This window comes from Vipera ursinii (genome assembly GCF_947247035.1).
Source record: "Vipera ursinii genome assembly, chromosome: Z".
NCBI classification, from domain to species: Eukaryota; Metazoa; Chordata; class Lepidosauria; order Squamata; family Viperidae; genus Vipera; species Vipera ursinii.
In genome coordinates this window covers 45,853,676-45,868,487 of record NC_139517.1, presented here as the reverse complement: position 1 = coordinate 45,868,487, position 14,812 = coordinate 45,853,676, and the positions used below count along the sequence as shown (strand labels likewise).

The following is a 14,812-nucleotide window of genomic DNA, read 5'->3' as shown; positions in this document are numbered from 1 at the left end:
GGTACTGAGGAACGAATCTCCCTTCCCCAAGTCCGATTTCTACCAGCTGGGGAGTCCAATAGGACCGAAAGTCGCCCCGCAGAGGTGATTGGCCAAAAGGCGAAACTATGCAGATTGCTTGATCCAAAGGAATCCTTGGGACCGGCAGGAAGAAAGGGTGACCGCACTCATGCAGTCTGCCAGAAGCAGCTGATCGTTGGAGACAATGAATTTTAAAGCAGAAGGCAAACAGCCGATCTGGGTGACACTACTTTCCTTATCTCTCTTCAAATGGAAATACCAATTCTGTGAAACAGCATTCCAACAGCATTCAAAAACAAAACCCCTAGCTCCAAGGAGGGGGGATTTTTTCCTTACCTCTCCATCCTGAACTATAAGCAGCAGTTTAAGCTTTGGAGAAATTAAAACTGACTTATAACAATACTGTGAAGCTGACTGAGGCATAAAACAAGAATAACTTGGAAAACGTTTGGTTTTATAGATCCCTTTTTGTTTATTTCTTGTTTGGAAACCATCAGGTTTTTAACTTCTTGAACTTTTTCAAAATATGGTGGGAATGGACATCTAATGACATCTAGTGGCAAAACGGAGAACTACATGCAGTTTGCTCTGGAGTAAAACATTCATTCCTTATAAATATCTTGGTGTCCTTGGAATTTAAAGTCCTGAAGATTGTGGCTGGGAAAGAAAGACTCTTCTTGGATTGCCCTGTCTTACAGGATGGATTACACTTATAAATAAAAGCTGTGTTTGAAGTCATTGGACTTTTCTGGATTACAAATGCAGATTGACCTGGAATCTTTACAAGCTGTTTTGAAAGAGTGAATAACAAGAAATCCCTCCAAACAGAATACTTTGGATTACAAATTTTGGTATTTTTTTTCTTTTTTCTATTTTTTCTTTTTGCCCTTCTGCTATTTTTTACTATTTACTATTTTTATTGTTTACCTCTCCTATTTGCTAGGAGCTTAAATGTAAAGGTAAAGATTCCCCCGCACATGCGTGCTAGTCGTTTCCAACTCTAGGGGCCGATGCTCATCTCCGTTTCAAAGCCAAAGAGCCAGCGCTTGTCCGAGGAAGTCTCCCCTCAGGCAGGCAGGGGTGAGGGGGGGCGGAGCGGGCAGGGCAGTTTTGGGCCTCTCAGTGTCTAAAAGGTTCGCCATCACTGGAATATAGCAATAATAGAACTATAGAAATTAAGAGGGATGTTATTTTTTGTTAACAAATAAAATATATCTTTAATTGTTTCAGTCTCTGAAATAAACTTGATTTGAACTGAAGAGAGATGTTACCTTCATAACCAAAATAAATAAGAGTTTTGTCACTTTCTATATAAAACTAATATTTTTGTGACTTTTTTGCTACATTGAAGTTGAATATATAAGTTAACTGTTTTGGTTACTAAAAGCAGCAATTAGGCACATGACAATGTGAAATTTTAAGTTACACAATCATAAAAATTAATAATCTTAAATCAATTGATATGTTAGATGTGGGACAAAATTATTAATCTTCATGTCACTAAGCATCTCAAGAAAGTAAGCACAATCAGTAACAAAATATTAAAAGTGGTTATACAAAACTCTCAGAATAAATATTAAATAAGTCATTTGTCAATCAGTTGAGGAATTCTTGCTCAAAAAGTTGGCAAGAATCTTGACAGTTAACATCCATGTATAATGGGAGTAACTCTGAATTTCCATAATTAATTTTTTTTTTCAGAATTTTGCAGATAAACAAAAGATACCTAAGTCAGGAGTTTTTTGCTGAACGTGACTTTTGTTGCATTCCTCCTCATGCTGCATTCCTGGAGCTGGTACTGACAATGCTTCACCTGTTGCTGAGATTATGTGAGCGACTTCTGAGCCTGCTGTAAATATTGATGATACATAGACTTAAAGGGTTGGATGCTGAATGACTGAACTATCTTCTTGGGGATGTGATCCAACAGTTAATAGCCAGATCACTACCTTTACAAAGTACAATAGTACTGATTTTTATCTTAACTTTCTTTCTTTCTTTCTTTTTTTCTTTCTTTCTTTCTTTCTTTCTTTCTTTCTTTCTTTCTTTCTTTCTTTCACTTTCTTTCTATCCATCCATCCATCTTTATTATTTTATAAATAATTCGAGGAAGTGAGCATATATAACATTCCTTCTTCCTCCTATTTTCTCTACAATAAAAACCCTATGAGGTGGGTTGGGCTGAGACTAATCTTAACCTTAACCATTACACCAAACTGGCTCCCAAATTTAATTATTTTATATGGTTTGGGGTTGTTGTTTTTTTCCTATTTTTCTAATTGCATTTCTTTAGTATTCTATATCATGTTATGACCTGTAATCACAATGAATTAATTGGATTGGCGCTGTAAACATATCAGGAGGAGAGGGAGGAGCCCTTGCAGGGGCGGGCCGAGGAGTTTAGTCATCATCTGGCGGATAAAATCGCTCAGATTCGGGCCGGCTTGGACTGACTGGACAGAGTCTGACGTGGAGGAATCGAGAGGTCTTGAGAGTGTCACCTGGACTGAGTTCGATCCTGTGACCCCCGATGAGGTGGACAGGATCATGAAGAGGCTGAGCTCTACCACCTGTTTATTGGACCCGTGCCCCTCCTGGCTGGTTTATGCAGCCCGGGAGGAGACACGAGGCCGGTTCCAGGCAGTAGTAGTTGCTTCTTTGAAAGAGGGTGTTTTCCCTGCCGCCTTGAAAGAGGTGGTGGTGAGGCCCCTCCTCAAGAAGCCTGCCCTGGACCCGGCGATTTTGAATAACTATCATCCTGTCTCCAACCTTCGCTTTTTAGCGAAGGTTGTTGAGAGTGTGGTGGCGCATCAGCTCCCTCTGTTCCTGGAGGAAACTGATTATCTTGACCCGTACCAATCGGGTTTCAGGCCCGGGTACAGCACGGAGACGGCATTGGTCGCGCTGGTGAATGATCTCTGGCGGGCTCGGGACAGGGGTTGTTCCTCTGTCCTAGTCCTATTAGATCTCTCAGTGGCTTTTGATACCATCGACCATGGTATCCTACTGCGGCGTCTCAGGGGGTTGAGAGTGGGGGGCACTGTTTTACAGTGGTTCTCCTCCTACCTCCTGGGCCGCTCGCAGTCGGTGTTGACGGGAGGGCAGAGGTCCGCCCCGAGATCTCTCGTTTGTGGAGTCCCTCAGGGGTTGGTCCTCTCTCCCCTCCTGTTAAACATCTACATGAAGCCGCTGGGTGAGCTCATTCGTGGTTTCGGGGTGGGGTATCACCAGTACGCTGATGATACCCAACTTTTTCTTTCCACCCCAAACCAACCCAGTGATGCCCTCGCCGTGATGTCCCGTTGCCTGGATGCGGTCCGGGTTTGGATGGGGAAAAACAGGCTTCGTCTCAGTCCTGCCAAGACTGAGTGGCTGTGCATACCGGCATCTCGGACTGACCAGCTTTTTCCATCGTTAACGATGGGGGGTGAGGTGTTACCCACCCCTGTCGATAGGGCTCGCAACTTGGGCGTCCTCCTGGATTCACAGCTCAGTTTTGAAGATCATATAGGAGCGTGACCAGGGGGGGCTTTTGCCCAGGTTCGCCTGGTGTGCCAGTTGCGGCCCTATCTGGACCGAGATGCCCTACGCACAGTCACTCATGCGCTCGTGACCTCCCGGTTAGACTACTGCAATGCTCTCTACATGGGGCTGCCCTTGAGGACCACTCGGAGGCTTCAACTGGTGCAGAATGCAGCTGCGCGAGTTGTTACTCCCGTGTAACACCTCCTCTGCGAGCTGCATTGGCTTCCAGTTGCCCTCCGGGTGAGATTCAAGGTGCTGGTGATGACCTATAAAGCCCTAAATGGCTTGGGTCCGGACTATCTAAGGGAACACCTGCTGCCGGCATCAAGCTCCCATCGTCCTGTGCACTCCCACAGGGAAGGCCTTCTCAGGGTACCGCCAGTTAAGGAATGCCAGCGGGTTATTCCCAGGGGGAGGGCGTTCTCTGTGGCTGCGCCGGTCCTATGGAACCAACTACCCACGGAACTTAGGATTGCCCCTGACCTTCGTTCATTTCGCTGGGACCTGAAAACCTGGCTCTTCGAGCTGTCTGGCCCAGACTGAGGGGTTTTTAATTTTTAATTGGATTTTAGACTTTAATTTTTAGGGCTTAAATTTAATTAATTGTTTTAACTGATTCTAATTTTTGTATTTTATGTTTTAATTGCCTTGTAAACCGCCCTGAGTCCTACGGGAATAGGGCGGTATATACACTCAATAAATAAATAAATAAATAAATAAATAAATAAATAAACAAACAAACAAACAAACAAACAAACAAACAAACAAAAACTCCATTCATACATTATTCCATGTCACTACTACTGCCACTACTCTCCTTCTTTGCTTCAAGCAGGACTTTGGAAGCTCTTACATAGTCTTACTTGAGGCAGAGAAGGTAACTTCTGTCTCTGTGAAAAGCTTGCAACAAATTATTGAAAATCCAAAGGCACTCTTTTTTTAAATATTCCAATCGCCATCAAATAGCATCTAAACAGAACAAAACAAGTGCTTTAAAAACCAAGGTATGACATGTCATTCTTTTTCCAAATGGAAATAACAAATAGACAAAGCTTTACTTTGCACCTAGAGTATTCAAAAGTAATAACCAGATAGGTATAGGTAGTACATTTTTTCCAGCGGCAATTAAATTTTATAGAGCTAAGGTAATCTAATTTTTACTCCATGGAGTGCAATTCTGCATTTAAAAATAAATGATGTCCCATGCTTTTCAATTCATTTCTAATGTTTTATTTTAAATTAAACTAGAAAGTCCTCTAATAACTGTTTTGTATGTGAGGCCACCACCTGAGATAATGACTGCAATTGAATTTTGGAAGCAAATCTCCAGTCCTACTACTCCAGTCCTGTAAAAAGCCATAGGAAATTATCTTTCCTGTTATAGCCTAATCACCAATGATTTACAAACTGGCTAATGTTTCAAATTATAACTTAAAAGAATTTTATCTCAATTCTTTTGCTATTCCTAATTATTTTAAGAAGCTTTCTCTGTCATGCCGAAAAGTATTCAGATAAGCAAGACTTAATGCCCTGCTAACAAACATGCGGGAAACCAGTCTAAAAATATTTCCCAATGAGATAATAACTGAATTTGCTCAGAAATAATTAAATCAGTAACTCATGTTCTCTTCTACTGTCCCTTATTTCAATACTGGAAACTGATTCTAATATACTCTCTTTCTTCTGAGTTTAAGTATTACTATGAGTGCCAAACTGTATAATTTATGCCACTGATATTTCTAAATCTTTTTTTTATTGCAGCTGCTGTTAAGAATTGCCTTTTTGGGAATCCAAAGATACCCAAAGCTATTTACTTTCTTACTGCTGCTGTTTGTATACACATAAAAATACTTTTATCTTATTTAATTTAACCTATTCAATCTATTACATAATTTTCCTTCTCTTAATTTATTTAATTAGTCTCAACTAATCTAGGTATTTTTCCTTTTAATTTGTTCTTTGACCATAAATATGTAAAGAAATAATTTTCTGAAGATTCATGGTTCTTATATTTGTTACATAATGTTTTTAACCTTTTAATAATTTTATACATAAAATATTTTTAAAGCATATTTCAACAACAGAAGTCATCAGCAAGCACAGAATATAAAAGGACACAGGTATTAATACACTCAAAAGAAAAACAGATTAGAGCTAATTTAAAGTAACAGCTAGTTTCAAACATTACATCTTTCATTAATAGGACACTGCTGCCTAGTAGGATTTTAGGGAAATAGTTTTTACCTTCTTTTTCTTCAGTAGTAGTTGAAGTAGTATCTATTTTGCTCTTTGGAGATCTCACAACCGGTTGTTTAGATTCTTTCTTTACTTCTGCTACAGAAGAGATATTTAGTGGAGCTGACTGTATCTGGGGGGGGAAAATATTTAGTTTCATTAGTTAGTCGACTTTCTTGTTATAATTTTAATCTTTTTATTTGTGCTTTGCCATTTGGTGTTTTAAAAAACATTCTGACCTGAAAGAAAAAGAAAATTCCTCTTGCTTTCCCAGTACCTAGTAGTATGACATAACTTCATCATGAATTTCATCTTAGCTATGAAATAAATAAAGTTTACAAAGAAAGAATTTCATTTTCTAGGACAAAAACTGAACCCTAAAGTTTAAAGCTAAAAGCTAACTAACTAAGAACAGTATCAGAAGCCAGCAAAGCCTTCAACCAGAGTTTCATTAAAGGGATTCTCAAAATCTAATAAACTTTTTGAGATTATACATTCTAGAAAAGGAATGGTATCCTGAAGAACATTTTTGAATTACATATTTATAATATAGTCCAAGGGACAAGGTAGCTCAGTGGGTTAGGACACTGAGCTTGTCAATCAGAAGGTCGGCAGTTTGGCGGGTCGAATCCCGAGTGCCGCATAACAGAGTGAGCGCCTGTTACTTGTCCCAGCTTCTGCCAACCTAGCAGTTCGAAAGCACGTAAAAATGCAAGTAGAAAAATAGGGACCACTACGGTGGGAAGGTAACAGCGTTCCGTGCGCCTTTGGCGTCTAGTCATGCTGGCCACATGACCACGGAGACGTCCTCGGACAAGCGCTGGCTCTTCAGCTTTGAAACGGAGATGAGCACCGGCCCCTAGAGTTGGAAACGACTAGCACGCATGTGCGGGGGAACCTTTACCTTTACCTAATATAGTCCAAATCCCAAGTGTAATTTTAAAAAAACAAAACTTACTGGTTTCTTTGGTGTTGAAACATTATAAGGAAGAGGGCCCAAAACTATTTCAAATAAATCGCTGGAATAAGGGATTGTCTTCTCTATATTTTCTCGGAAGCGTGGATCATAATTTGCATATAAAATTGTTCCACCTATTCCTCCGCCAACAAACAAAACACTGGCACCGATTATTTTCCCTGCAGATACACTGTTAAAACAAGAAAAATATCTTTTAGATATGTATTTAAAAACAGAAAGAAGAGTATCAGATATATGTTAGAAAGCCTAGTCTTCCTACATTAAAAAGCCTTAAATATCTATATGTAATTATCTGCATCATATACGGTATATCTTTGAATGCAAATGAGAGAAATGTCTAACTCCTATAAACCATGACATAAACACTATTCCCAATAACATATAAAATAGAACCCAATGTATTATAACTAAGGCTGGATTTGAAGATGAAAAAGTGCTTGGGAGCAGAGACACTAACATATCATCTGTCAGAAACTTCTCAAAGCAGCTTCTTCTTCAGAACAGCACAACTGCTCTTTGCAACATTAATACAATTCAAGGTAAAATGGGATTTTTCCCTTTCTCAACTTCATATACATAACAGGCAAGCCTTGAACAGAGTTTCCCCAAACATAATTTATGAGTACAACTAGTCCTCGATTTATGACTGATACTATTTGAAGTTATGACAGATTTCTCTCCCCCAAAAGTACTTAAAACCCAATTTCTAGGTTACAATGGCAGCATTATGCTGTGGTCATGTGATTGCATCTTGGGTGCTTGACAACAAACTCCCCTTGATTACTGTTTGCAGTGTTCTTTGGTTATATGATCATACTTTTCAATATTTTTGTCTGCTTTCCAATATTTATTTCTAGTTTACAGGAAAAAGTGCCATAATAGGTATACTGGATTCACTTAATGACCGCAATATTTGCTTAACCACCACAGCAAAAAATGTCATAAACTTGGGCCTGGTCACATAGTGACCCACTTAATGACCACAATGACTTACGACTATAATTCTAGGCTCAATTATGGTTGTTAGTTGAGAACTACCTGTAGTCACAAGAAATGATTGGCTGTTTTATAAAAGCAATAAAAGAAAATCCATTGGTACACCTAACAGAGCTTTTGTGTTTCACCGATTCTTCTAAAGTTCTTGTAACTTTTCCATCAGAAGTTCCTTGCATTAAAGTATTCAAAGAGCATCAGTATGACACTAAATATAAATTGCCTTGTATAGAAGCAATGCAAATTTCATATTTCTGCACTGTAAATCACAATATTAGGTGTGATTTGGAAAATCACATCTAATATTGTTTCAAAACTATTAATGTCTTTGAGATGTTTAAAAAGTACCCACTTCCTTTAAGTGAAAACATTAAGTAAATGGAAAAATAAGAATATGGCAGAATAGTTGTTATTACAAAACATATTCATTAGTTTATAATTTTTTCTTCTAAATCAGATTTCACAAATTAACTTGAAGGTAAAGAAATCTTTATGAAAATTCAAGAACAGAGTTATGCTATGTATTAAAATAAAGCACCCATTATCTTGCCATTGTAACTTCAAATGGTTATAAAATGACTGGTTGCTAAGCAAGGACTATGTGTATATGAGATGTGAAGATTGACTTTCCCAGAAGTTATATAATAATATTGGAAGGATGATAACATTTATTTTTAGTTAGTCTAGCATATCATTTGTTTTATAAATGTGTTTTTATTTCTTTCATTCAATAAAGGAAGATACAAAAAATGTGTATCCAATGCACTGCTCTATCAAGAAAAATACCCTAGATCTCCCACCTAGCATAGCAATTGTAAAGTATGCTTAGAGGATGGCTCCCTATATCATCTCTAGTGAGAATTAATTTTAAAAACCCTTTTATGAATCTACATACCCAGGTTCTCTAGATGAAGCATATCCACGAGACAGACGTGAAGAACGGAGTGAACTTTTACTACAAAGACAATTCTAAAAAAAATACAATATGTTACGAATAATGACTTAATTCAAATTCATTTCATTTAACTCATGTTTTACCAATCTTTAAAATTCTGTTTATTACAGCAGCCTTGCAAATAACTACCTACTTCTTGGCTTCTGCCCACTTTTACTTTCTGTGAAGATTATGTGTGATATTTTGGTAGCATAAAACCAAAATTAATACAGGTTTTTTTTCCTGTGACCTGGAAACATTCTGTTCTTGCTAGGACAGAACTTAATCTGATTAAGACATCATATTAAGAACTCTAATTTCCAACCCAGATTCAGAAATCTCTCTTTGGCAATTGGTTGTTATTAATTTATAACCTCTTAAATGTCTGGCTTACATTCAATTGAAGTACTATAACACAATCTACATTAGGCTAGCGGCTAGCCTAACTTACCCAAGCTTTAAATGGTTCAAAATAGAGCAACTACGCTACTGTCAAGCATTATTCATGTTTATAATATTATCATATTAAAACAATCAAACCAGTTCTCAATTTTCAACATCACTTTAAAGCAGGGTAATATAATTTAAATAACTGGGACCATGTTTTTAATTTTCAAATTTAAGTACCTATCTTTTCAAAATTAAAAAAAAGTTCATTTTCTTTTGCGTAACAAAGCAAATTTATGTCAGGAAAAAATAGTTTTATCCTCTAGCCCAGGGGTCAGCAACCTGAAACAGTGAAAAAGCCACTCGGAACCGGTTCCCTCACAAAAGGAAAAACTGGGAGCCGCAAAAAATATGTGCGCATGCACGTACATGCACACATGCGCAGAACAGGGTTTGACTGAAGAGTAGAGCCAAGGCTAAATATGCACGTACCCTGCATATTTGAATTGATTGGTTGAACTTTTATAGTCCCACTTTTTTTTTTTGGGACTGCACATGGCAAAGGACCGGGAGCCGCAGGAGACGGCTGAAAGAGTGATCAAAATTTGGACACTTGGCAACTGGCATGTATTTACGACAGTTGCAGTGTCCTGGGGTCATGTGATCACCTTTTGCAGCCTTGACAAGCAAAGTCAATGATATACTATTCTGCAAAGGATGTCTGAGAATTGTATTAATCTTTCTTGTATTCTTAGTCATATCTTCATTTCTCATCTAATTGAATTGAACTGTCAGATAAAAACATTATGCCCAATTTGCTTATTTTCTTCCATAAAAGTAGAATGTAATAATGTTCAATGAAGAAAATAGTTAATCTGCATCACAAGTTATCAGACTGGAACTTCAAATTTATTACACTAACACAGTTTTCACTGAAGAACACAGATAAAGTTTCCTTTTTAATTTTTTTAAGAACATGAGGGATATCTGCATATGGTACTAAGGAGCATCTCAGTTGTGATGGTTTCATGCACTCATTGGATAGACTGTCATACAGATCTATCCAATGAGTGCATCAAACCATCACAACTGAGATGCTATTTGGTATGCAGATATCCAGAATATGTATATCAGTCCATAGATTTTTTTTCCTAAATAAATTGAAACTGGGAATAATCTCTCTTAAGATCTCTGAGAATGGCATGTTAGTTTATAATGAATAATAAACCAATATTAAATTTCAAAGAGTAGAGGGCTAAACACAATAGTGGACAAGATTTAGAGGAAAAAAGGATATGGCTACATTGACTGTGGTTTTAAAACTGTTAACCTATGCTAACTATTGTTTTTTAAATTATTCTTTGCTTAAGAGACAGAAACCATGATGCCAAATTTCAGCAGCAATTTGGTAAGATTTCAGAGATTAAAAAAAGAAAACAAAAGCAACAGATCTGCTTGTCATGTAAGGAATAATTCTTTTTATATTGGATTGAGATATTGCCTTTTTTACTATTACATTTCTGAATTTCAAGATTTTTTAAAAATATGAAAGACATTTAAATTAGCTTAACGTAAAAGTATGATGTGTATCAGAAAGATCTATGCCAATTATAATGTGTGCATTTTAATTTTAGGTGAATTTTAAAATAATAGAACCAACCTATTCAAATCTACAAGCATTAAATAAAAGTTGACATACAATATATGTGCTAAAATAAATATTATGGTTATAATTAGTATAATTATAATATAATTTTAATTAGTAAGCATCATTATTTTAAAAAATAACTATAGTATAAATAAATTCAGATGCAAACCAGGTCTTTTTTCAGTAATATCCAAAGTCTTTTATTTGACCATACAGCTTTTCAGGTGAAAGCTCAGATTCCACTTCAAAGAACTTTCTTCAATTACTAGAATCTGTAATTTTCTTCTAAAATGTACTAAATATTTTATATTTTTAACAAATTACTACAAACCAACATTAACCGCAGCATCTGTAACAAGCCATGATGTTAAAATGACCACATATGCAATGATTATGTGATGACATGTCACTTAGTTTGTGTGATGCAAATTGGGCATGACATTTTTCACCGACCCCTCATGAACTAAAACAGAGTTCCCCAACCTTTCTGGGTTGGCAGCCTGGAGGGAAAAGGAGGAGCAGAGAAATGTATGTGTGCGTGCCTACGCAAATGGGCACGTGCTCGGCAGTGGTGCCAACACGTGCGCATACGCAAGCAGACCACGCACACCCACAGCGGTGCTGGCAGCAGCGTTGGTGCCTGCACACCCACCCTAGCGGGCCACTAGTACCTTCAAACGGGCCACTAACAATTGTGTGCATGCACCGCTAGCAGCTGCATGACACACGGCAGCACTAGCACTCCCACACATGGGCAAACAGGACCGCTAGCACGAGTGGGGGTGCACACCAGCCATTCCCGCAGCCCGCTGGCCAATAGAAGCCAATTTAGCTTTTTCATTTTCTATGCCTTCTCTATTTTATAATCCCATCAGTTCTTGCTTGCAGGCAAATATTTCTTATAGATTTTGAAATGCACCATTGTTGCTACTTTGTCATGCCATTGCTTGTAGTCAGTCTGTGCAATCTTCTTGCAGCAGTTAACCAGGTGATCTACTGTTTCTTCAGCTTTTTTGCAGAGGTGGCTCTTGCTATCTGTTGCTGTCTTCTCAAATCTGGTTTTGTATACATTTGTTCTTAAGGCTTCATTTTGTGCAACCAAATTTAGCCCATTTGTTTTTCTTCAACTTACTTGGTGTTACCTGTTGCCAGTTCTTGTTATTATCTACTTTCACTGCTGTTTTTTAATGTACTGGCCATGTAATGTTTTCTTTTCCCATGCCTCTTTTCTGTTCTTCATTGGTTCTTCTTATAAGGCATTTTGGTCTCTCCAGTATTCAGTGAGCCTTCCAGGTGTACTAGCTTCAGTAAATCTTCACTGTCCATCAAATATTCTTCCACTGGCCTTTTTTTCTTCTTCAACCATCTGATGGAATTCCAACATTCCATGCCCACCCATTTTCCTTGGCAAGTAGCCTGGCAACATCACTGCATAGATGACTCATGATTCATTTTCATTTTTCTGGTCATCCTAACTGGGACCTTTAGTGTTGCTTGAGTCCAGTCCAGTCCAGAGGTGTGTCTAATAACTGAAATTGACCAGATGTTGATTGCCTTGATATTTCACTGACTTTGAAGATCTTCTTCATTCTCTTGATGTATTCACTTCTAATCTTTTTTTTACTTTAGTGTGCTTGATGCTGTCAGCTTTAAGAACACTCATATATTTACAGTGTCTTTATTTAGACACTTGATATTATTTCCACAGCACATCTTGATTCTGTCAGTTTTCACTATTTTTCCCCATTTGATGATAAGCCTGGCACATTAGTCCAGCTATGTATATGGACAGCGCTGAGCAGTGATTCTATTTCAGATGGTATTTTTCCATACAGCTTCAAATCATCCATGTAAATAGATGTTTACATGGCAGATGTTCTGATGTTTGGTAGACATGGCTTAAGTTATTCGGTATTGTTGACAGAGGAATCAGTGCAATGACAAACAGTGATAGTTAAAAATTCCTCTCTTGATATTAACCTCTCCCATCATTGGCCAGCAAGTCTCTTCCACTGTGCCATTGATCTTTGCACAAAGCTTTTAATGTTTCTACTGACTCCTGTTATTTCTAAGCACTTGATTATCCAATTTGCCACTTTCTCACCATGGGGCTATTCTAATTTAGGGGGCTAAAGTATGTTACATGTTTGCATGCTCCAAAGATACAATTGATTGGAATTTTTCTAAACATTCTAAATGAAAAAAGATGAAAAATAGTAATTCCATAAAGGCTTATTTTGCAACTAAAGTTAACAGAATATCAGAATAAACTATTGGATGTTGTTTTTAATACTAGAAGTAATTTGTGGAACATGCTAAATCGAATTGTTACTTCAAAAGTATGTGTTGAATGCATTCAAATCACCTCTACCGGTTTCACAAGTCATCCAGATTACACCTTCTTTCTCTTCCTAAAGAGCAATACGTAATTTTAATAAATAGCTTTTCAAACAAGGTCATGTCTCTCTATGTTGTCACAAAGACTGTGCCCACAATTTGACTGGCATGGATGGCTGGATGCTGTTCAGCTGCCTCTCACGACAATAGAGGAAGTCCTTGAAATACCAAGAGCTTCCAGGAGTAACAGGCCGAGCTCCGAAGGTGATCCAAGGAGCCTACCAACCCAGAAGCCCTTGCCTACCACCTAGCAGACAACGAGAGTGATCGGCACTTGACCTTGCGTTCTCGCAAGGCTCTCATCTTTCTTATTAAGCCTGTTACGGAACTACAGTTAACTGCAAGCCGACGCAGTAAGAAATTCAGAGCCCTCCCTCCCCCCCTCCCCTGGAAAAAGTACGCCAGCCCGCACTGCCTGATGGGAAGCGTAGGCTCAATTTAAACGCACACACTACTAGCCGCGCGTCCCACCCTATTTCCCCGGTCGCCCTTCTCCTGCAACGTGTAGGTAACTGAGTAGTTCCCACATATTGCTTTTTCCTCACGGCTGAGGTTGAAGCCGAGCTGGAATGATGAGGCCTCTTCCGTTTCTCCTGCCCATTTGTTACGAGGTAGCCGCCGTGACAAAAGGCTGCAACTGGGACCGGAGGCACCAGCTCTCTCGTGTTGCTCACCTGAGCCGCTGTGGTCGCCACGCGCTGACACACCCGCAACATGATGCCGAGGACAGACCGCCGAAGCGAAAAAATGTGTCCAGAGCCACCGCCTGTCTGCCCCCGCAGTGACAAGGGCCCAGGGCACGTTACGGGGAGGGAGGAGCTTGTGTTTACCAATCAAAATGGACCAAACGGCGAATATGCAAATATCCTCCCTCTATCATACAAAGACTATCATGGCTGTCAATTGGATTATAGACGTCATCAGCCACGCGTACTAAGAAGCGCAGGATGAGTCGCTCTTGGGCCTTGGGCTCAAGGAACGGTTTTGGCGCCATGTCTGCAATTTTTTGCCTGGATGGTGGTAGCCCTTAAAACTGAAGAAAGATTTCGTGTGTATTTTCAAATCAAAGAAAGAATTATATAAATAATTTCGTTTTGATTTTTCATATTTAAATTGTTCTAATGAAAATATGACCTGTCAGTGTCAATAGCGTTGCAAAATCTGCTGTTAAAGGAGAGAAGCAAAAAATAACGTGTAACAATTTTGTATTGGAAAAATGTTTATTCTAAACATTAACAGCCAGTTCCACAGCATTTTCATGGAAGTTATAAAAAGAATAAAAGAATTAAAATGAATTATTTTCATGTTCAGGGTTAACATCATAAAACAAGAGCAGTATAGTGTCAACCTGTTAATACTATTAAAAGATACAAAAAGTAAACCAATCCTCATGGTCCAGACAGGTTCAGTTATGTTGCCTGAACCCCATAAAATGCTACTCCTTTCCCCCTCCCCTATTCATTTTATGTATTTTATGTATATTTTTTAAAAAAATAATAATGTGGCACTGGGATAACAATCTTCCTCTAAAGTCATTTACTCATGTTCCATATTTGTTGACACACTGCTGCTAGCACTTCAACTATCCAGCGATTTTTAATTCTTCATATATAAATTAAATAAATACATAGTATGTTTGTTATCTGATGTTTGTTATTTTACTGTTTGATTTATTTATGTTGTCTCTTGGACT

The 14,812-nt window shown here is 38.2% G+C and overlaps 1 protein-coding gene across 3 annotated transcripts in view; it reads right to left on the bottom strand.

Annotated features, from left to right (window-relative positions):
• Positions 1-13,941, bottom strand: part of IMMT (inner membrane mitochondrial protein) — a 36,536-nt gene extending 22,595 nt beyond the window's left edge. Inside the window, exons 1-5 of one of the 3 annotated variants that reach the window (XM_083378525.1) lie at positions 13,794-13,941; positions 8,649-8,722; positions 6,740-6,929; positions 5,791-5,914; positions 1,748-1,870 (exon numbers count right to left, since the gene is read on the bottom strand). In XM_083378525.1, coding sequence (XP_083234651.1) covers positions 1,748-1,870; positions 5,791-5,914; positions 6,740-6,929; positions 8,649-8,722; positions 13,794-13,835 — 553 coding nt within the window. In that variant the 5' untranslated portion in view covers positions 13,836-13,941. The remainder of the gene's footprint in view (positions 1-1,747; positions 1,871-5,790; positions 5,915-6,739; positions 6,930-8,648; positions 8,723-13,793) is intronic. The other 2 variants (XM_083378523.1, XM_083378524.1) reach the window with 2 other exon arrangements.
• Positions 13,942-14,812: the final 871 nt, after the last annotated feature.